This window comes from Pieris rapae, chromosome 22 (assembly GCF_905147795.1).
Source record: "Pieris rapae chromosome 22, ilPieRapa1.1, whole genome shotgun sequence".
Taxonomy (NCBI): domain Eukaryota; kingdom Metazoa; phylum Arthropoda; class Insecta; order Lepidoptera; family Pieridae; genus Pieris; species Pieris rapae.
Genome location: NC_059530.1, coordinates 4,063,624 through 4,082,021, shown reverse-complemented (window position 1 = coordinate 4,082,021; position 18,398 = coordinate 4,063,624). Strand labels below are relative to the sequence as shown.

Genomic DNA, 18,398 nt, shown 5'->3' with positions numbered 1-18,398 from the left:
TATATGAACCTGATGATGGACTCCGAAGGTGGGTACTGGATCTCGAGGATGGTTAGCAGTAGACATACCGTCATTGAGCTCGTTGTAATCAGCTCAGCGAGACGATATGAGAAATGTGACTATATGAACCTGATAATGGACTCCGAAGGTGGGTACTGGATCTCGAGGATGGTTAGCAGTAGACATACCGTCATTGAGCTCGTTGTAATCAGCTCAGCGAGACGATACTAGAAATGTGGCTATATGAAGCTGATGATAGACTCCGAAGGTGGGTACTGGGTCTCGAGGATGGTAAGCAGCAGATATACTGTCATTGAGCTCGTTGTAATCAGCTTAGCGAGACGATACTAGAAATGTGTTATATGAACCTGATAATGGACTCCGAAGGTGGGTACTGGATCTCGAGGATGGTAAGCAGTAGACATACCATCATTGAGCTCGTTGTAATCAGCTTAGCGAGACGATACTAGAAATGTGTTATATGAACCTGATAATGGACTTCGAAGGTGGGTACTGGATCTCGAGGATGGTAAGCAGAAGACATACCATCATTGAGCTCGTTGTAATCAGCTCAGCGAGACGATACTAGAAATGTGACTATATGAACTTATTAATATTTAATATTAAATAAATATTAGGTAATATTTACTATAATACCACTATATTTCTTTGAGTTTATTGAAAAAATAATCAATTTCAACGATTCGTCTTCCAGTTGAAATTTTAAATATTTTTCTTGGTTTTAAACCTACGAGTGCAGCATGTTATATCTAAGCCCGAAAATGAAATCAGAGTCAATCAGACCCAGTACCCACCTTCGGAGTCCACCATCAGGTTCATATAACACATTTCTAGTATCGTCTCGCTGAGCTGATTACAACGAGCTCAATGACGGCATGTCTACTGCTTACCATCCTCGAGATCCGGTCCCCACCTTCGGAGACCATTATCAGGTTCATATAGTCACATTTCTTGTATCGTCTCGCTGAGCTGATTACAACGAGCTCAATGACGGTATGTCTACTGTTTACCATCCTCGAGATCCGGTCCCCACCTTCGGAGTTCATCATCAGGTTCATATAGTCACATTTCTAGTATCGTCTTGCTGAGCTGATTACAACGAGCTCAATGACGGCATGTCTACTGCTTACCATCCTCGAGATCCGGTCCCCACCTTCGGAGACCATTATCAGGTTCATATAGTCAAATTTCTTGTATCGTCTTGCTGAGCTGATTACAACGAGCTCAATGACGGTATGTCTACTGTTTACCATCCTCGAGACTCAGTATCCACCTTCGGAGTCCATCATCAGGTTCATATAGTCACATTTCTAGTATCGTTTCGCTAAGCTGATTACAACGAGCTCAATGACGGTATGTCTACTGCTTACCATCCTCGAGATCCAGTACCCACCTTCGGAGTTCATCATCAGGTTCATATAGTCACATTTCTAGTATCGTCTCGCTGAGCTGATTACAACGAGCTCAATGACGGTATGTCTACTGCTTACCATCCTCGAGATCCAGTACCCACTTTCAGATTCCATCAGGTATCAGGTTCAGCAACTTATTTTACTTGGTTGTACAAGTTGCACTTGAAACTTGACAACTCTAAATTTGAGTTTTGTTTGGGTAGGTACTTATATACATATACTTATAACATACAATAATTTCCGAAGTTCATGTCCTCGCCTCACTTGATATTTCTTTTTATATTTTGGCATTTCTAAAAAAATCCGCGGGTAAAAACTAAAATACGCAAATATTTAATTATTATTGGCTTCGACACACAAGCGTAGTCCTCCCGTCGCAAAGCGTTGAGGTGGACTGAAGACAAGCCGCATGCAGGGCTCGCGGGTGTGAAATTGCGGAGGAAAGCCCATTGCGCTTGAGTTTATTTACCTTTTATTACTTTCCATGCCCAGGAAACGAATTAATACAAATTTTTTTTTATCAAAATAATAATATATGCTATATCTAATAATACGTGTAAGATTAAAATAAATCGCATAAACCGTTTTGGAGCGAATTTGTAATTTATGTCTAATCTACGGTTCGATGGTAAATTTTTTTTGGGAAATTGGTATTGCTTTTATCTTTTTTGATTTTATCAATCGATACAGTAGGCTTCAACCCACAATATATATTTTTTTCAAATGCATATGAGCGACAGTTCTTCCAACAATTTAATTTAAACTAGGGCTAGTTGACCGATTTGAGCACTGTTCAAGCCTTAACATCAGGTGAGCCTCCTGCCCGTTTGCCCCCTGTTCTATAAAAAAAATATTATTATTCCTAAAAGTATCATTTAATAATTTTAGTTTACAATTCATTATTTTAAACTCGTTGAAACACGACCTCCTTGTTAGTTCGTACTTAAAATCTACTTCCGCGAATGTTCCCGCCAAGGTTTTTATCATTTTAACATTTTATGCATACAATTAACAGTATTTCTCGTTTGCATATGACCCTTATGTTTGAATACCTAAAGATGTATATATACACCGGATTAGCTTCTTTTATTTTGCATTTAATGTACACGTACAAATACTATAGGATTTAAGAAATTAAGAACAACAAGAAATATTGAACAATGCTCGTTGAAATTTTGTAACTTTCTTAGCTATAGAGAGTTACCATTCTCAATTATTAATTATCACAGTTGTACAAAATGTCTTGCTAATTAAAACAAGCTTAATTATCTGTAGCTTTACGAGCTTTTTAAACTGATAATTTCATTTACAATGTACTCTGTGTTTAATTTTAACAACACACCGTTATTATATTTATGCATAAAAATTATGCTATTGTATTTCGATTCTGCAAAGGTTGTTCTTTAAATTTTGGGATGACTCTGAGGTTCCAAAAATAATACAGACGCTTATACTCAAACACTGAGTGTATAACGCACACACACACATTCGAATTTTGTTTGACATGACTTTTTTTATAGAACAGGTGGCAAACGGGCAGGAGGCTCACCTGATGTAACACTAAGACTATTATTCCTAAAACAATTGTTTTGAACATGCACCATGTATCACGGAATAATTGCAATCTAATTGCGCACAACACTAGTCCTCCCTGGTGTAGATCAATTTTTTCACAACCATATTTCTGTCATGAACAAAGTAATATTATTATATGACTATATTTGACCCATTAAAATCTCTAGTAGACTAGAGCTCTCAAATACAAAGTTTTCGTAATTAGTTAATAACTGAAGGATACATCGATAGGCAAAACACACAAGTCAAAATAACTCGTACAAAATGATGAATAATCATTTTCGTCTGCGGGTTGTCTTTATGGATTTTCTCGCACTTGGCTAACGATGTGTAGGGTTTTTCTTTTAGCCTTCGATTATGGTAAACTTAATGTCAGTAATTTGATTTAAAATATAAAAATACAGTATTGTGTTTTCGTTAAAACAATTATATTCGTAACGGTATGTGAACACGTCGTAAATTCCTTACTGAAAGGCGCCGAACAAATGAGGTTGGGAGACGCTCTATGAATAAAGATCACATGGTAGGTCAACTGTGGAACATTTAGTGGATAATTATCGACGTGATTCCATAAACTTGGAATAAGTTTAGGTGACGTTAAGTAATATTTATTTATTATCATAATATTACTACCAAATCAGATATTGTTATTAAGAATTCAAGATTTATGTATTGAAGTCGTGTCTATACGAGTATTATCATTTTTATATAGGACAAAGGGGTCTACGAGACGCCAAAAAGGGTCGTTATCATCATGAACATCTGTTTTACTGGGTGCGTTACCGGCTTATAATAAGTTAAATTATATGTTTTGTGTATATTGATTGGAAACAAAAGAACTGGACCTTAAAAATTGTTTCTCTATTAGAACTACTAATAAAATTAAGTATCATTTATCATTATAGCATACAAAAATGTGAGCTGTCACGGGACGCCTGGCAGATGTGAAACACAGACATTATTTTGTAAAAGTAATATGCAGAAAAGAACAGACTGTGATAGGAACTAAATATGTCATAATGATAAAATAAAATATTACGAGACGCGTCGCCACGGCATGCGTCGCCACGACAGAAATCGGTTTTACGTGCGGCTATAGATGTTTCACATCAAAAACGTTAAAAATTTAATAAAAATAATAAATTAAATTATTTTATATTAAAATTACTCAGTATAAGAATTAGAAAAAAAAACTGTCGTTCAGTTAAGATTAACTAAACAAAAGTGTGTACATCAAAGAGAATTTGAACTGTAACATAGTATCCAGGGAACGATATTTGAATAACATTATTCGTGTAAACAAACTCAAGAAAATATATCCATGATTTATTCTAAAGTCTCAAAACAAGGAAATGTTAAGCGTGAGCACGCAATGTATAGCACAGAAAGAGAAAGAATAATAAACCTTCAACCTTGCTATTTTCCTAGTATTCAGTAAATTTTATTCAGCGAAATGGTAATACAAAAGATAATATTAAAGGCTTTTCAGCTTAAAGGTTTTGTTTGTAAAATATAAATTCGTGTTAGTTAGCTAACAATTTCAAATTCTGGGATTTAGTTCAGTTTATTTTGGTTAGAGTATGATTTATTTATTACACAGCACACAGTATTTACAATATTATTAACCAACATAGTAATACAATTATTAATAGTTAGGAATTATATTAGTGGGGGCTGTTTCACAATGTCCGGATAAGTTCCAAATAAGCTATTTATTACTTATTGGTAGGATAAACAGTATTTTTGCGTTTCGCGACTGTCAGATAGCTCTATTAGTCATGAAACGCGAAGCATCTTAATCGGAACTTTTATCTTTCGAATAATTTATATGTTGCATAGCTATTTGGTACTTTATCCTTACATTGTGAAACAGACCCTTATTAGAGTAGTTTTTCTAAGCACACTTAAACCTTTAAAATATAGGGTTGTTGGTAATTTAAAGTGTATCAGTTAAGATGTAATAGGGCTGGCTATTTGTGATAATTTTAACACTCATACCCAGTGATTATTTATTTTTATAAATCATCAGGAAAAATAGTTTTGACTGGGTTGTTTTTAAAAAAAAATTGGATTTTTCATTGTGTTGTTTGTGTTGCTAAAATTCTTATGACCCTCTTATGAAACACCCATAATTTTATGTTTAAAGCATGTTAAAAAATAAGTAATTCACTTAAGAAACATAAATTTAAATAGATAATGATATATGAATGTTAATATTATCAAATAGTCCCTTAACAATTAAGTTGAAAGCTGTGGGCGTGGTCGTTGCTTACTTCGATCGATTATAAACACTATTTATTCTAAACATTTAAATCGACAAAACATAACCCAAACATTGTTAACATTATGCGTACAGTCAAAATGTTAAAAATGTTAAATAATTCAACACGTAAATCATGATCTAGACTCCCTTGTGTGGACCACAGGTTACATAAAAGTATATTTATGTAATTATATAAACATTGAATTATTAACTGCCTCCCTGGTTAATTAATATATAAACGCCGACTGTTCCCAAGTAAAAATTTAACTTTGTAAACGGTAAATAGTCGCGCTCTACTGTGTATCAGGGTTGGAAAATAACCTTTTTTTTCAATTTGATAAAACAAAGGCTTTTAAACAAAAGTGTTAAAAGCACTCTTGTTTAAAAGGCTAGGGGCATTTTTTTCGAACTTTCAGACATACCACGAATTTCACAACATGTGAACCAAATCACAGTTAGTAATTATAGGACTTTTTTTATGCAATAGGAGGCAATCGAACAGAATGCTCGACTGATGTCAAGTGTGACAAGTGTCAAGACTATCTCAATCCATTTTTGACCATCTGAGTTAGACTTACTAAAAAAAATAAAAATAAAATACGTTTATTTTGGAACATAAGATCATCTAGGTATCACTTATTCTACGTCAATCAATTCGAACTTGTAGGCATCCCTACTCATCGGCAAAGAAGACAGAGGGTGTAGGCCGAGAGAAAAAGCCGGCGTAAAAAACTCTCGGTACTCTTTTAAAAAAGCAAATCATCAAACAATATTTAAAGCAAATATATCAAATTAATTAGAGGTAGCCTGCCCAGCATTAGTCCCAGGCCCTTTTATGAACTAGATAACTATTGCTACTACTAGATATCAACTACTAACTACTACTTACTATAACTATATTTGCAATATTATATATACGGTTTTATTTACTTATTTGGTTTATTTTGATTATCAAATAATAGTGCAAAGAGGGAATAGTTTGCATTCCGTATTCCATATCCGTCGCCAAAAATGGATTGTCGTAGGGTTTGGTTATTGGGATGCAGATAGGAGATCGACCGACTGTCACGGTCTGATGACATTGAAAACAATCTGAGATTGTGGATTAATGGGTTCGGGCGTAAGTCGAATTGCTTAGCGGACTTGCCCAAGGGGACTTAACCAGCGGGCAATTCCCCGCCTTCCCATAGAATTAAGAATTCTATTCTATGAAAATTGGAATAATACATAATTAAATGAGGGGGATAATTACAAGTCTGTTGAAATATTTTCTTCCGACATTCAACATTTCTAACGGGACTTTTCATCAAAGAGGACGAAAGCTTTCTCTTCTAATATTTAATTCCATTAATTAATCAATACAATTCTGAGACTGAAGCACTTTATACCAAACAATAACAGTGTGATAAAACACGCTTTAAATTTAAACTCTCTTGTATTGTTTAGAGCAACTAGTTTTATGTAAATGTAGGTTTATTATAAGTACAACAAATAAAATGTTAGTTTAAGGTTATATGAGAATAATACTATAGGTAAATAGTACATATAACATTGAAGTCGTTCCCAAAATGATCACAATGCGACCTTAGCCGTACATGCAATAAACTTAAAAGTAACCAAAGACATATGAATAAAAAATAATTATAACACATTTAATGTTAATTTTTTTTTCTTCTGCAATTAAGTTCACAAAAAAAAGAATGCGACTATACATAAATTACAATCTAGCCTATACAATAATTATGGCTTATATAATACTAGCAGACTCGGCCAAGCGTTGCTGTGGCTAAGGATTTGTTATATTACATAGTAGTGAACTATTCAAAGGAAACAGTAGGAGAACTTATGTGAAACGTAGATAGCTTCTGTAAATGGTTGGTATTATAACACAGCGCCATCTGTTAGAATTGTATCAAATAATAAACAAATATTTGCAATAAAATAAAATTGCGACTATAATTAAGGTTTTAAGCTATTCTGTCTTTTAAGTTGGACCAGACTGCTCACGGTGTGCCAATTTAATTTAAAATCGGTTAAGTAGTTTAGGAGTGCATGGCGGACAAACATCGTGACAGGAGATTTATATAATATATATTAAGATTATGTTGACTTAATTTTATACAATACTAATTAATAGATTAAACATAATGTTCATTAACAGTCTTAGTGTTCTTATAATATTTTGACACTATGTCCGTGAGTCAGAGATACCACACTTGCACTTATATTCACTACACTAGGTTTATTAACTCAAAACGTTTCTCTTTAGACGTCTTATACCTGTCGGGTCAAGAAGTTGGATTGCCTCAGCATCAACATGGCTATGTAGCCTGTTTAAGTGAGCTAAGGCTAATTAATATTAATGGACTCAAAAAAACATGTTCGTAAAAAAACTTAATTGACAACTTTCTCTGATACCCTGACACGCCATCAAACCATGATAGGAGATGTTCCTTTGTTATACAGAACTGGAATTACGTTTGACTCGTCTGGTAATCCCGCCTGATGTAAAGTAATTTTGCACCGAAGGCTTGCCTGTCTAAGAGATTCCTATTTAACCGTGACTTAAATTATGAACCCATATTAAACTATCTAGGGAAGAACCTTCTAATATTTAGTTTAATGTAATCTATCTCTTTTCTGAACCTTCTAATATTTAGTTTAATGTAATCTATCTCTTTTCTGAACCTTCTAATACTTAGTTTAACGTAATCTATGTTTATATGTGTACCTAAAAAGTTGCTCTGAATAAAAGGCTATATCATTATCATTATCATCATCATCAGGGCAAAAGCAAGGAGATTCACTTCTTTGCTGTTTTTTAGAAGAAACGACCTAGTACATCATATAAATCTTTTAAGACTACATTTATATTGTCGTTACATATAAAGATATAATGGAAATAATTAAAAGTTATTTTAATGGAAATCAAAACAAATTTAAAAAGTTTGGTCCCTTTATAAAGAATATATTTCTATAAGTTTCGTTTAACGTTCGCTTATTACCCTTACAAGATTCACAGAATTATGTATATAACTATGTTAATGTTTCGACATATATTGTTATCATTATTAACAAATTTTATATGATGAGAAAGTGAAGCTGATATCGCATTGATACAGACCCCTTTGGATTATTGCGAAACAATATAAACATATATGTATAAAATATATTTGTCCTTTATCCTAAGTAAAGTAATTACTAGTCTGGAACTCCGTCAAACTTTTAGGAAACATTTTGTTAGGTACGTGTTTTGTTTTCGTTTGTATAATTTCTTTATTTTATCATTTTCTCACCCAATTAGATTCTTTCATTCATAAATAAAATATTCAATTTCTGTACACCACATAGTATAAAAATTGATGACAAAACCATTAATTAGTGAACTAGATTGACACTTTATTACGTTAAATATAAGTGTTTAATACACTTTAGCTAAATCGTAATGTTCCATCATGTCTTAATAAAGAAAGAGACTCAGTTTTTTTTCGATCTCTCTTTCTCACTCTCTCTCAATCGATCTCTCCCTTTCTTTCGAAACAATGCTACACATGTTAGTGACGATTCCCTGAAAACTTTACCCTGATGAACCTAAAGAAGTTTCACTTCAGAAATAAATAAATAAATTATAAGAGGATTTAAGAAAAGCTTAAAGTTTTCTATTGAAAGCAACACGTAACAGACACAAAGATTTAACTTGCGAAAACTAAAAGTCTCACTTGCAATGTTCATTCAACTGTTATTCTCAATATGGTGAACTGATGGAATTTTCTTTTGTGTTTCTTCACTCGTTTAAGCGGTAAGGAAGGAAATGGATAGGTAAGTGTTTAAAACTAAAATTGCATGTGCTTTTGAAATTTAATCTCGTATTACATAATATGTAATACGAGATTAAATTTCAAAAGCAAAAAAATATTATTGTCTTGAACTTGTGTCATTAAGGGCCTGTTTCACAATGTATGGATAAAGTGCCAGATAGCTATGCAACACATAAATTATTCGAAAGATAAAAGTTCCAAATAAGATACTTCGAATTTCATGACGTATAGCACTATCTGACACTCGTGAAACGCAAAAATACTATATATCATACCAATAAGTAACAAATAGCTTATTTGGAACTTATCCGGACATTGTGAAACAGGCCCTAAGTATGCAAAATATATTTCTAGATATAGCTGCACTAATTCAATACACGTTCCGTGGGTAGGTAACGTGAAACATATGCAAGGCGAAACAAATATCTATTAATATCTACAATATCTTGTTTATAAAGTTGAGAAAAGAAAAATGAATATGTAAAATTCATAAACATGATTGCCATTATTTAAATATCATTAAACAGAATATATACAGCAATATGCAAAAATAAGAAATAAAAATATTTGTATTTTCGCCTGTTTGTAACGAATATACTAAAACAACTGTTGCGAATTCAAAAATTTTTCGCCATTAGGATACAAAATGATTCCTAAGTAACATAGGTTTTATAGTATTGTCTTTTTTTTAAATTACTTTTACACATTTAAAGAAAAACACTTTTTTAACGGATTTTCGACGTTTCGCGTGCTTTATAGCGTGTCACGGATAAATTTGATATTATGTTTAAATAATTATAAGTTTACAATAATACATAACTTCAGTCCGTTAAATAAGTGTTTTTCTTTAAACATAGGTTTTTCCAAATTATTTAAAGAAATAAATGTCCAACCACGACTGCGATTGCCACTGGCACATCATGTGGCTGGCATAAAATAATTTTATTATGTAAATATAATTAAAAATATATATTTCAGGATTTCCTCCAGGAAAATATACCGTAATAACCATAATTAAAATTTTGTAATATGGAACAATTCTAGAATTCAGCTTTAAAAGTTAAGTTGTTCCAAATTTACTGAATAAAGCTTCGCAGCCCATTTGAAAGCTTGTTTGCCTTGTAACTGACCGAAATATTTTGGGTCAGATGATTTGGCGAGTTTTGTTATATTTATTGTTAAAATATTATAATGACGTGATTTATTACCGCGTGACAGTTTTGCACGATATTCATGGATTGAATTATAAACGCCAACAAAAAATCATTAAACTTACAATAGATAAAAATGAATAGGGTATTGTATGGTTAGTAACTATCAAACGGTATACATTTTTCCCTTTTAAAATTGTATATTATTATATTATTATTATCATGAGGGCGAAAAAAATGGAGAGAAGGAAAAAGTCCGTTAAAGAAAGAGATGAGAAGACGATGTCCCGGAAGGATGGAGAAGATTAGCTCATCAAAGAGACTAGTGAATAAACAAGGGGAGACATATGTCGGAAGACAACCTGACCAACTGTCTGCTCATAACTAGTGTAAAAAAATATATTGAAGTTAAATTGTATTTTATCGCTTACGTTAAAATTATTCTTAATTAATTTAACAAATTTAATATTGTTTATTTTATACACACACCAGTTAATATAAAATTTATATCACCAATCAACAGTATGCCATTAATGGCCTTGCCTTATAATAAAGAAAAAACATTCATTAGACTCAATACACAGGATATTTAGATTTATACACTGGCCCCCACACTAGGATTCCCTGTGTTGTGGGTCAGCCAGTCTCTTCCTTTTGACATATAAACAGTATTTTACTTAATTATTTCTAATAACACATTTATATTTAAACTATTTTCTATAATTAGAAAAATTTCTGTATCAGAATAGGACTTTCTTAGTTTAAAAAATTACGTTAAAACATTCATGTTGATGGTATATTTAGTTTTAGTCATGTTCAAAGGTTTAATTTGGAGATGAAGTGCGGTAAGTTTTCTTTCTAATTTAATTAAAAACAATTATTTTATCTCCCCGTTGTTAACTTAAAAAAGCTATAAAATTATTTATTAACACAACAGTCTACACAAAAGCTCTACCAACGACATATAAGGTTTTTACCTTGCCACAAGCCTTGCATTTCCCTTTTTCGGAGCGTCTGTGGACCCAGTGGTGATGCGTTATTGTCTGCTCCCTGTACTGTCTCACGCCCACATCTCTAAACGTTGGTTTGCAAGTGAATTGCACACGGTCTATTAGAATATCGATGCAGGCTGTGTGCGCCACAATCTTACACGCGGAACACTTCATGCGAGCTCCATGTTTCTGAGAAAGAAAAGTTTATTTTAGATACAATACTTTCTATATATACCTGTAGCCTACAAGCGAATTTATAAGAAACCAGTTACATTCATAATGATTTCATCTGATGACACAAGTCATATACAGTTCATCTTATAAATAAAATTCTTGTGTCACGGGGTTAGTAACCGAACTCCTCCGAAACGGCTCGACCGATTAAGGGTGGTCCACCCCTAAATTTTTTATTTATTTTTTAGACAAAATTTTTCGTTTTTACGTTTACGATACACCATACAAAAATACATGCAACCCTAAATTTTCACCCCTCTACAATCATCCCTTATGTTTTTTTTTTGTTAATTATAAACTTTAATTTTTTGGCACAAAAACATGGCAATACAATGTTTGCCGGGTCAGCTAGTATATATATATATACAATATTAAGAACACCGTTTTTAACTGTACTAAGTATTTATCTGTACTAATAGATTTTTTCTCTAAATGCGCAGAATATTAAATAACGTACACAATGTGTAGGAAGTTATTCTGGTACATACGGTGGATCACAGAATTGATTGCACATGTCATAGAATACATCTTTATTTGAATGAAACAAACAATAGTTAATAGTATCATAATATAAACTAATGTATATGTGGAAAAATGTTTCCTCTTTCGTCTCTAGAGTAAAGATATAGTTATGATTAGAATTCATACATTTTTCCCTTCCTGCAACGCGAACTTTTCTTTATTCCACCTGACTAGTTTTATAAAGAATGCTACGTAAGATATTGAGGGAAAATATATCAACTTTAATAACCTTCCTGCTATGATTTAATTTCAAATAACTCGAGGTAGTTCTATATTCGAGATTCATATGTTTATCTGCGTATACTTCACAAAACGTTATGCGACAGTATTGCCATCAAAAGTTCTAATATGTAAATACTTAACGAATACATTGACCAATGGCGTGTATTTTTCGATCTCCCTTACTCTCTCTGTGAATACTTCTCACTACAGCTCTCTCCCACCTCTCGCTCCAAGGAACTGTGCGAGATGCGCCGTTTCCTCTAATCTCACTCTCTCTCTATCGGTCTTCTTCACTCTCAATAGGTCTAAATCGCTCTCTCCCTTTTCTTCGACAAAAACGCTGCGCATCTTCGTGACGCTAATTATAATTACTACGATTCATCAGTAAAAAAATATCCTTTAAACAGCATCACAAGACCATTGTGATCAAGACGTTACTGTTACAGGTAGACATTCTGGAACCGTTTGAAAACGTCGAATATAATAAAGAAATAAACTCCAATTTACGAACATTTTACTCACAAATTGCTAATAAGTAATATAATAAAAGATAAAATTTGCTATTTGTTTATTTTGATTAGGAATAAATTCACCATTAGATACACGAGTAACATGGGCTCTATTTATTATATATTACGTGTGAAGCCAAGTCGCAAGTTTCAGATAAAAATAACCGTAAAAATATTTTATGGAACAGATATGCACACAGAAGGTATATTGTACAAAAACATATGGAGTAAATTATGACGTTTATCAAAACGGTTCAAACTATTTGCAATATTGAATTTTGAAGCGAAACTTCTTTAGAATCGTTGTGATTTCAAACCGGATGCAACGAAAAAAGCGACAGTAAAAAGAGACAGAAACATAAATTCATAAGATTTAACGTGGGAGAAAATGAGATAAGAGGCATTATACAGCCTTTTTTCTACTGCCGGTTTTTCATTTTATCGAATTTCGTAAAATTCGAAATTTTGTAAACTTAAAATTAAAAATTATCATTAAAATATAATGTTTTTAAAGAATAGTTTAATACATTTACATAGTGAAAAATGTTTAATTAATGTATGATTAATTATAATAACTTTGTTTTTAAAGGTTTCACTTCAATCACGTGTGAATTGCACATATGTTTTTTTTATACAGAAAAAATTGCACACTGCACACCTTTGAACACGGTGCCGCAGGCTTGATACACACTCTTAATCTATTAAACAAACAGTGTTAGTTTATAAGTAAACACAGAAGACTTGTTTTTTATTTACTTTTGTCTGTTTGCTTAAATCAAATTAACATTTCCGCGGTTACCACATTAGTAAACAAAAATGAATCGCAAAATGTTGTTAGGAACTAAACTCGAAGACAGCTGGACCAGTTTGAGATATTTTTATATTTACACCTTGAACTCTGAGAAAGGCTTTTATGGATAGACAAATAAAAACACGGTACTCTTATAACACAGCTCCATATTACGCGATTTTAGTCTCTAGTTTAACACGGGTATTTCCCCATACATCGGAGATTGCACATGATTATGATTTATTTAGTACTCCTACAGCTAACATAAATTATATAGTATAATTACAAACAAATACACTGAGAATATAGCCAAAGATGGAATACATGATACATTTAACAACAAAAAGATTTATAAAAGGGAACAAACAAACAAAAATTATTTAATAAATTTGACTAATTATGATTTAATTTATTTAACTAAGCCTAAATTAGTTGTGTTGTGTGATGATGTATAAGTGTGGGTATGTACGTGATGGTGTGTATGTGAGGTGTGCTATATTACTGTCTATGTGAGAATACTCCAACAACGCGTTTCCTATAACGCGCCACCAATTTAGCGTGTTATAGGAGGCATTACCGTTTTTAAGTTTCAATTCCGAATAACAGTCTCTATGGCATAGCAAAATATTTCATTTATTGTATTAAGAACCTTAGTAAAATGTGGTAGAAGTAAAAGTTTAATATCAATACTTTATTTTTATAAATACAACAATGATTAAAAAAATTATTTTATTATTAATATGTAAATTAATCATTTTTACTATCTAAATGCAATAGAGTTTTCTTTAAATTTTGTAATTTAATTTTTAATTTTAATTTTTAAGTTTAATATCAATATTTAATTTAATATCTTATTTAAAGTTTACATACTGTATAATGCTTCCTATCTCATTTTATCCCACGCTAAATGTTATGAGTTTATGTCTATCTTTTTACTGTCGCTTTTTCGTTCGTCCTTTCAAATCACTACCAACAAAGTTTACATTTAACAAAATATGTAGCAAGGTAAAACAAAGTTCGCGGGAGAAGCTAGCTACTAAATATCTAATAAACTTAGCTCGTACCTCTAACTAAACTAATTTATCCAATTAATTTAGATACGCGAGAGGTCTTAATGGGAGATATATGCACCAAATCTTTGATGAGTTCGAGATAACGAGGGTAGGTAGCCGCAATCGACGTGTAGTATTTCCCGTCTTGATATTTGAGACATCTTCCGTTCTGTATAGTTGCAAGTTCTATTCAGAATACGGCATTCATAGAAAAGCTAATCCAAAAGGTACCTACGGTAACTGTTGAGAAATCAAATGAAAATTTATTTATTACTTACACTTGTGAACGTGATTTAAAAGAAATATATCTAAATACTAGTCGCCCTCGCGAACTTCGTTTCTCCTTCGTTTCACAAAATAAATTTAATTTATACTTTAGCCTCAATAACACGTGGTAATCATGATATTGAATTTTTAGCTTATATGACACGTTTGTCGGTTTACCATAGCAGTGCCAGCTATTGATTACTTACTGAATCCAGTCGAAAAGTATCGATATCTGTTAGAATCTTTTGGACTTAACAGATGCTTGTGACTGTCAATTAATTATAGACATATAATTTGCAATAAAATAAAATTGCGACTATAATTATTAAAGATCTAAGCTATCCTATCTCTTAAGTTGGACCAGACTGATCACGGTGTGTCAATTTCCTTTAAAATCGATTAAGTAGTTTAGGAGCCCATCGCGGACAAACATCGTGACAGGAAATTGATATATATTAAGATAGATTTTTTTATCAGTTGCAATCTTTTTTTGGTCTACTCCTCAGATTTCTACCTATATCTGTTTTATGATCATTTAACAATCTTGTAGGATATCAGCCTCCTGTGCCTGACACACGACGTCGAGTTTTGGGTTTCCTCCAGGGCATCCATTGTCTTTACCTACTTCTTTAGGAAAACGGCGTTATGATATGACTAAAATATAGAAAATACTTACGAAAAAAGATTTTTTAACTATCTATAGTTTGAATAACAACGTGAATTCCTACATTTTATATAGAATATCAATTAAATTCTTCCTATGGCAGAAAATAAGACAGGCACTAGACATTAGACAAGTTCGCGGAGACTGATCTTGTTCAAATGTATCCTGTATTAAAAAATCATTAATCAAACACTTTGATATTGGTATAGACATTGCATGATTCGTTCCTGCTTTACCGATGGTAATATTGTGGTACAAGTTGAACCACAATAATCACGGCAATAGTAAAGGTTGAATTTATGAGGGTTTCGGATTGATAGCATTCTATTAACAAAGTTTTGGGCTGTTCGAATGTAGATGAAACTAATTAAATTCGACCATCGTTTGTTTCAAGATTTTCTCGTGATATGTTTAGTTAATATTTACGTTATGTAATTGCTTTTTAAATAAACTATTTACATGCCATTGACACATAAATAATGTTTTAATTATGATTTTCATCATTCTGCTCTCTCGATATACACCATTGGATAAACCGGCGATTAGGAGTCTTGTCTTGCATTTTGGAACATAGGATCATAATGGTATCACTTATTCCACGTCATTAAATTCGAGCCTGAAAAATGATATGATAAACATTGTCTATGTGCGCAAGTAATAGTAGCTTATATGGTAGACCCCTCAATGTCGTTAGATTTACAATACCACGTTTATCATCGTATGCCGTCGTTTTTGGATCAAAGGCAACACCGGTTTCCTCACATGTTTTCCTCCGTACTGGCGAGTGTAAAGCGCGCATGCACATACAAAAATACAATTTTGCACAACCTATGATTAGAGGGATGACACTCATACGTCGAAATCAGAAGAAACGCTTCTGACCCACCTATTTTTAACACGTATTTTTTTACGAGCATTTTTGAAGTAAAACTTCTTTAGGCGCATGAGGGTGAAATTTTAACGAATGAAACGTCACAAAAAGGTGCAGCGATTTGTCGAAGAAATGAGAGAGAGCGATTGAGACCGACAGAGAGAGTGAGAAAGGGAGATCAAAAAAATAACACTATTGGTTGATGTATTCGTTTAGTACTTACATACTTTAGATTGCAATTCTGTCGCACAACGTCTTGTGCAGTAAACGCAGATTTGTTATTATTTATATTATCATAAGCACGTATACAGTATGCAACCACTGTGAATATAGATATACAAATACATGGCGTGATCATATACTGGTACATAATCATCTATTGGGACTTTAGCTTAGTAATAATTAAATTTAAATTTATTCAAGAAGTTCTTCTGACATGTGACTTATGACACTTTTTATTGTTCTACAATCCCATCAAATATCGCTCTACATATAGCAGTATAATATAAAACGTTATACATATTCAAGCAATTAGTAAATGAAAGGTAAAGGCTTTGTATCGGCAGTGACAAGTCATTGCTGCTAATGCTGGAAAGGGTTCATTAATCTTACATTCAACTAACCGTTGGATACAATAGATACGAAAGTAATGGCTGTCGGGGAAATAATTCCTTGCCTCGTACAAAGTTGTGTTAACTCGGCATCGTTAAGAGCTATTGTAATGGCTCGAAATGAGCAGGATAAAGCTGGTAAAACTTTTCCATAAAGTTTTAATTTGTTGTAAGAAAATTTTTATGGAAAGTTTTTACTGTAGAATAGATGTAGGCTTGAGACCATTAATTAGGCCTTAATAGTTAATAGTTTAGTAACTTTTGTCTGTTTCAGTATATACACACACATAAACTGTATAAACGCATAGGTAGAAAGAGAGGTTAACAGTTAACGTCATTTATTAATGAAATAGGGACTTCAAAAATTTAGCGGCAATACAACTATTTTTAGGCCTGGGCCTCAGGTTTATGTATCTACTTCATGATTATTTGTCAATCTAATAGGCAAGTAGGTGATCAGCCTTCTGTGTCTAACACGCCGACGAGTTTTTGGGACTAAGAAAGCCGGTTTCCAGAAGATTTTTTCATATAAAAGATATCCACGCACATAGAAAGAAAGTCCATTGGTGCACAGCCGGGAATCGAATCTACGACCACAGGGATGATAATCGCACGTTGAAGCCACTAAGGGGCTTTAAGTTTACAAATAATCTCTCACTAGCTTTAAATAAATAAAACTTTATAATTATACAATTCTGTGCTAATAAATAGAAATGATTTGATAATTTTTATGAACACAAATCTTCGATATACTAGTAATAGTTTAAAGTTAATATCCGTGCTCACACAAACATATCAGGTATCCGATTTGAAATTTTAGACCCAGACTTCCGCCTTTAACTAAAACTTTATTATTATTATTAACAACAAGGCGATTATATATATATCCATTAAGACTTCTTAAACGGTTCCTGGGTTTCGGGGTTCTTTGAATAATAGAGGATTTTAGTTTTGCTCTATATTAACCACTCGCGTACAACACCAGAAAACAAGCGAAATAATTAAATGTTAATCTCTATGAATCGAATTAATGCAATGTAACAATTGAAGAGAGTGCCTGCTACAGGGTATACTTTTGGGGCGTAAAACCCATGATTTAGATAATAGCTATGAAACGAATGATTGCAAAGTTACAGTTGAAGTGAGTGCTTGCCACCACCATTGTGGTGGCAGACGCAGACACTCACTTCGCTACTAATCTCTAACTAACTCTAATCGCCACGCTTTTACAACTAAGAAAGCCTGAGTGAGCAAAATGTACAGCCTTGGCTTGTACACTTCTAAATAAGATTTTTGATTTAAGTACGCATTATACTATAGACATATTTGTATTTGAGCATTAAAAACTTAGGTACATTTCCACTCGACAAAAGGAAATATGATTTCACGAGTTTGTAAAAACGGGGAATAGCAAGAAATTAAAA

At 32.6% G+C, this 18,398-nt stretch overlaps 1 protein-coding gene across 6 annotated transcripts in view; it reads right to left on the bottom strand.

The window, feature by feature from the left end:
* LOC110997025 (eye-specific diacylglycerol kinase) overlaps positions 1-18,398 on the bottom strand; it is an 84,925-nt gene that overhangs the window by 31,474 nt on the left and 35,053 nt on the right. For all 6 annotated transcript variants that reach the window (XM_045633005.1, XM_045633008.1, XM_022264967.2 and 3 more), the window contains exon 3: positions 11,218-11,421. In XM_045633005.1, coding sequence (XP_045488961.1) covers positions 11,218-11,421 — 204 coding nt within the window. The remainder of the gene's footprint in view (positions 1-11,217; positions 11,422-18,398) is intronic.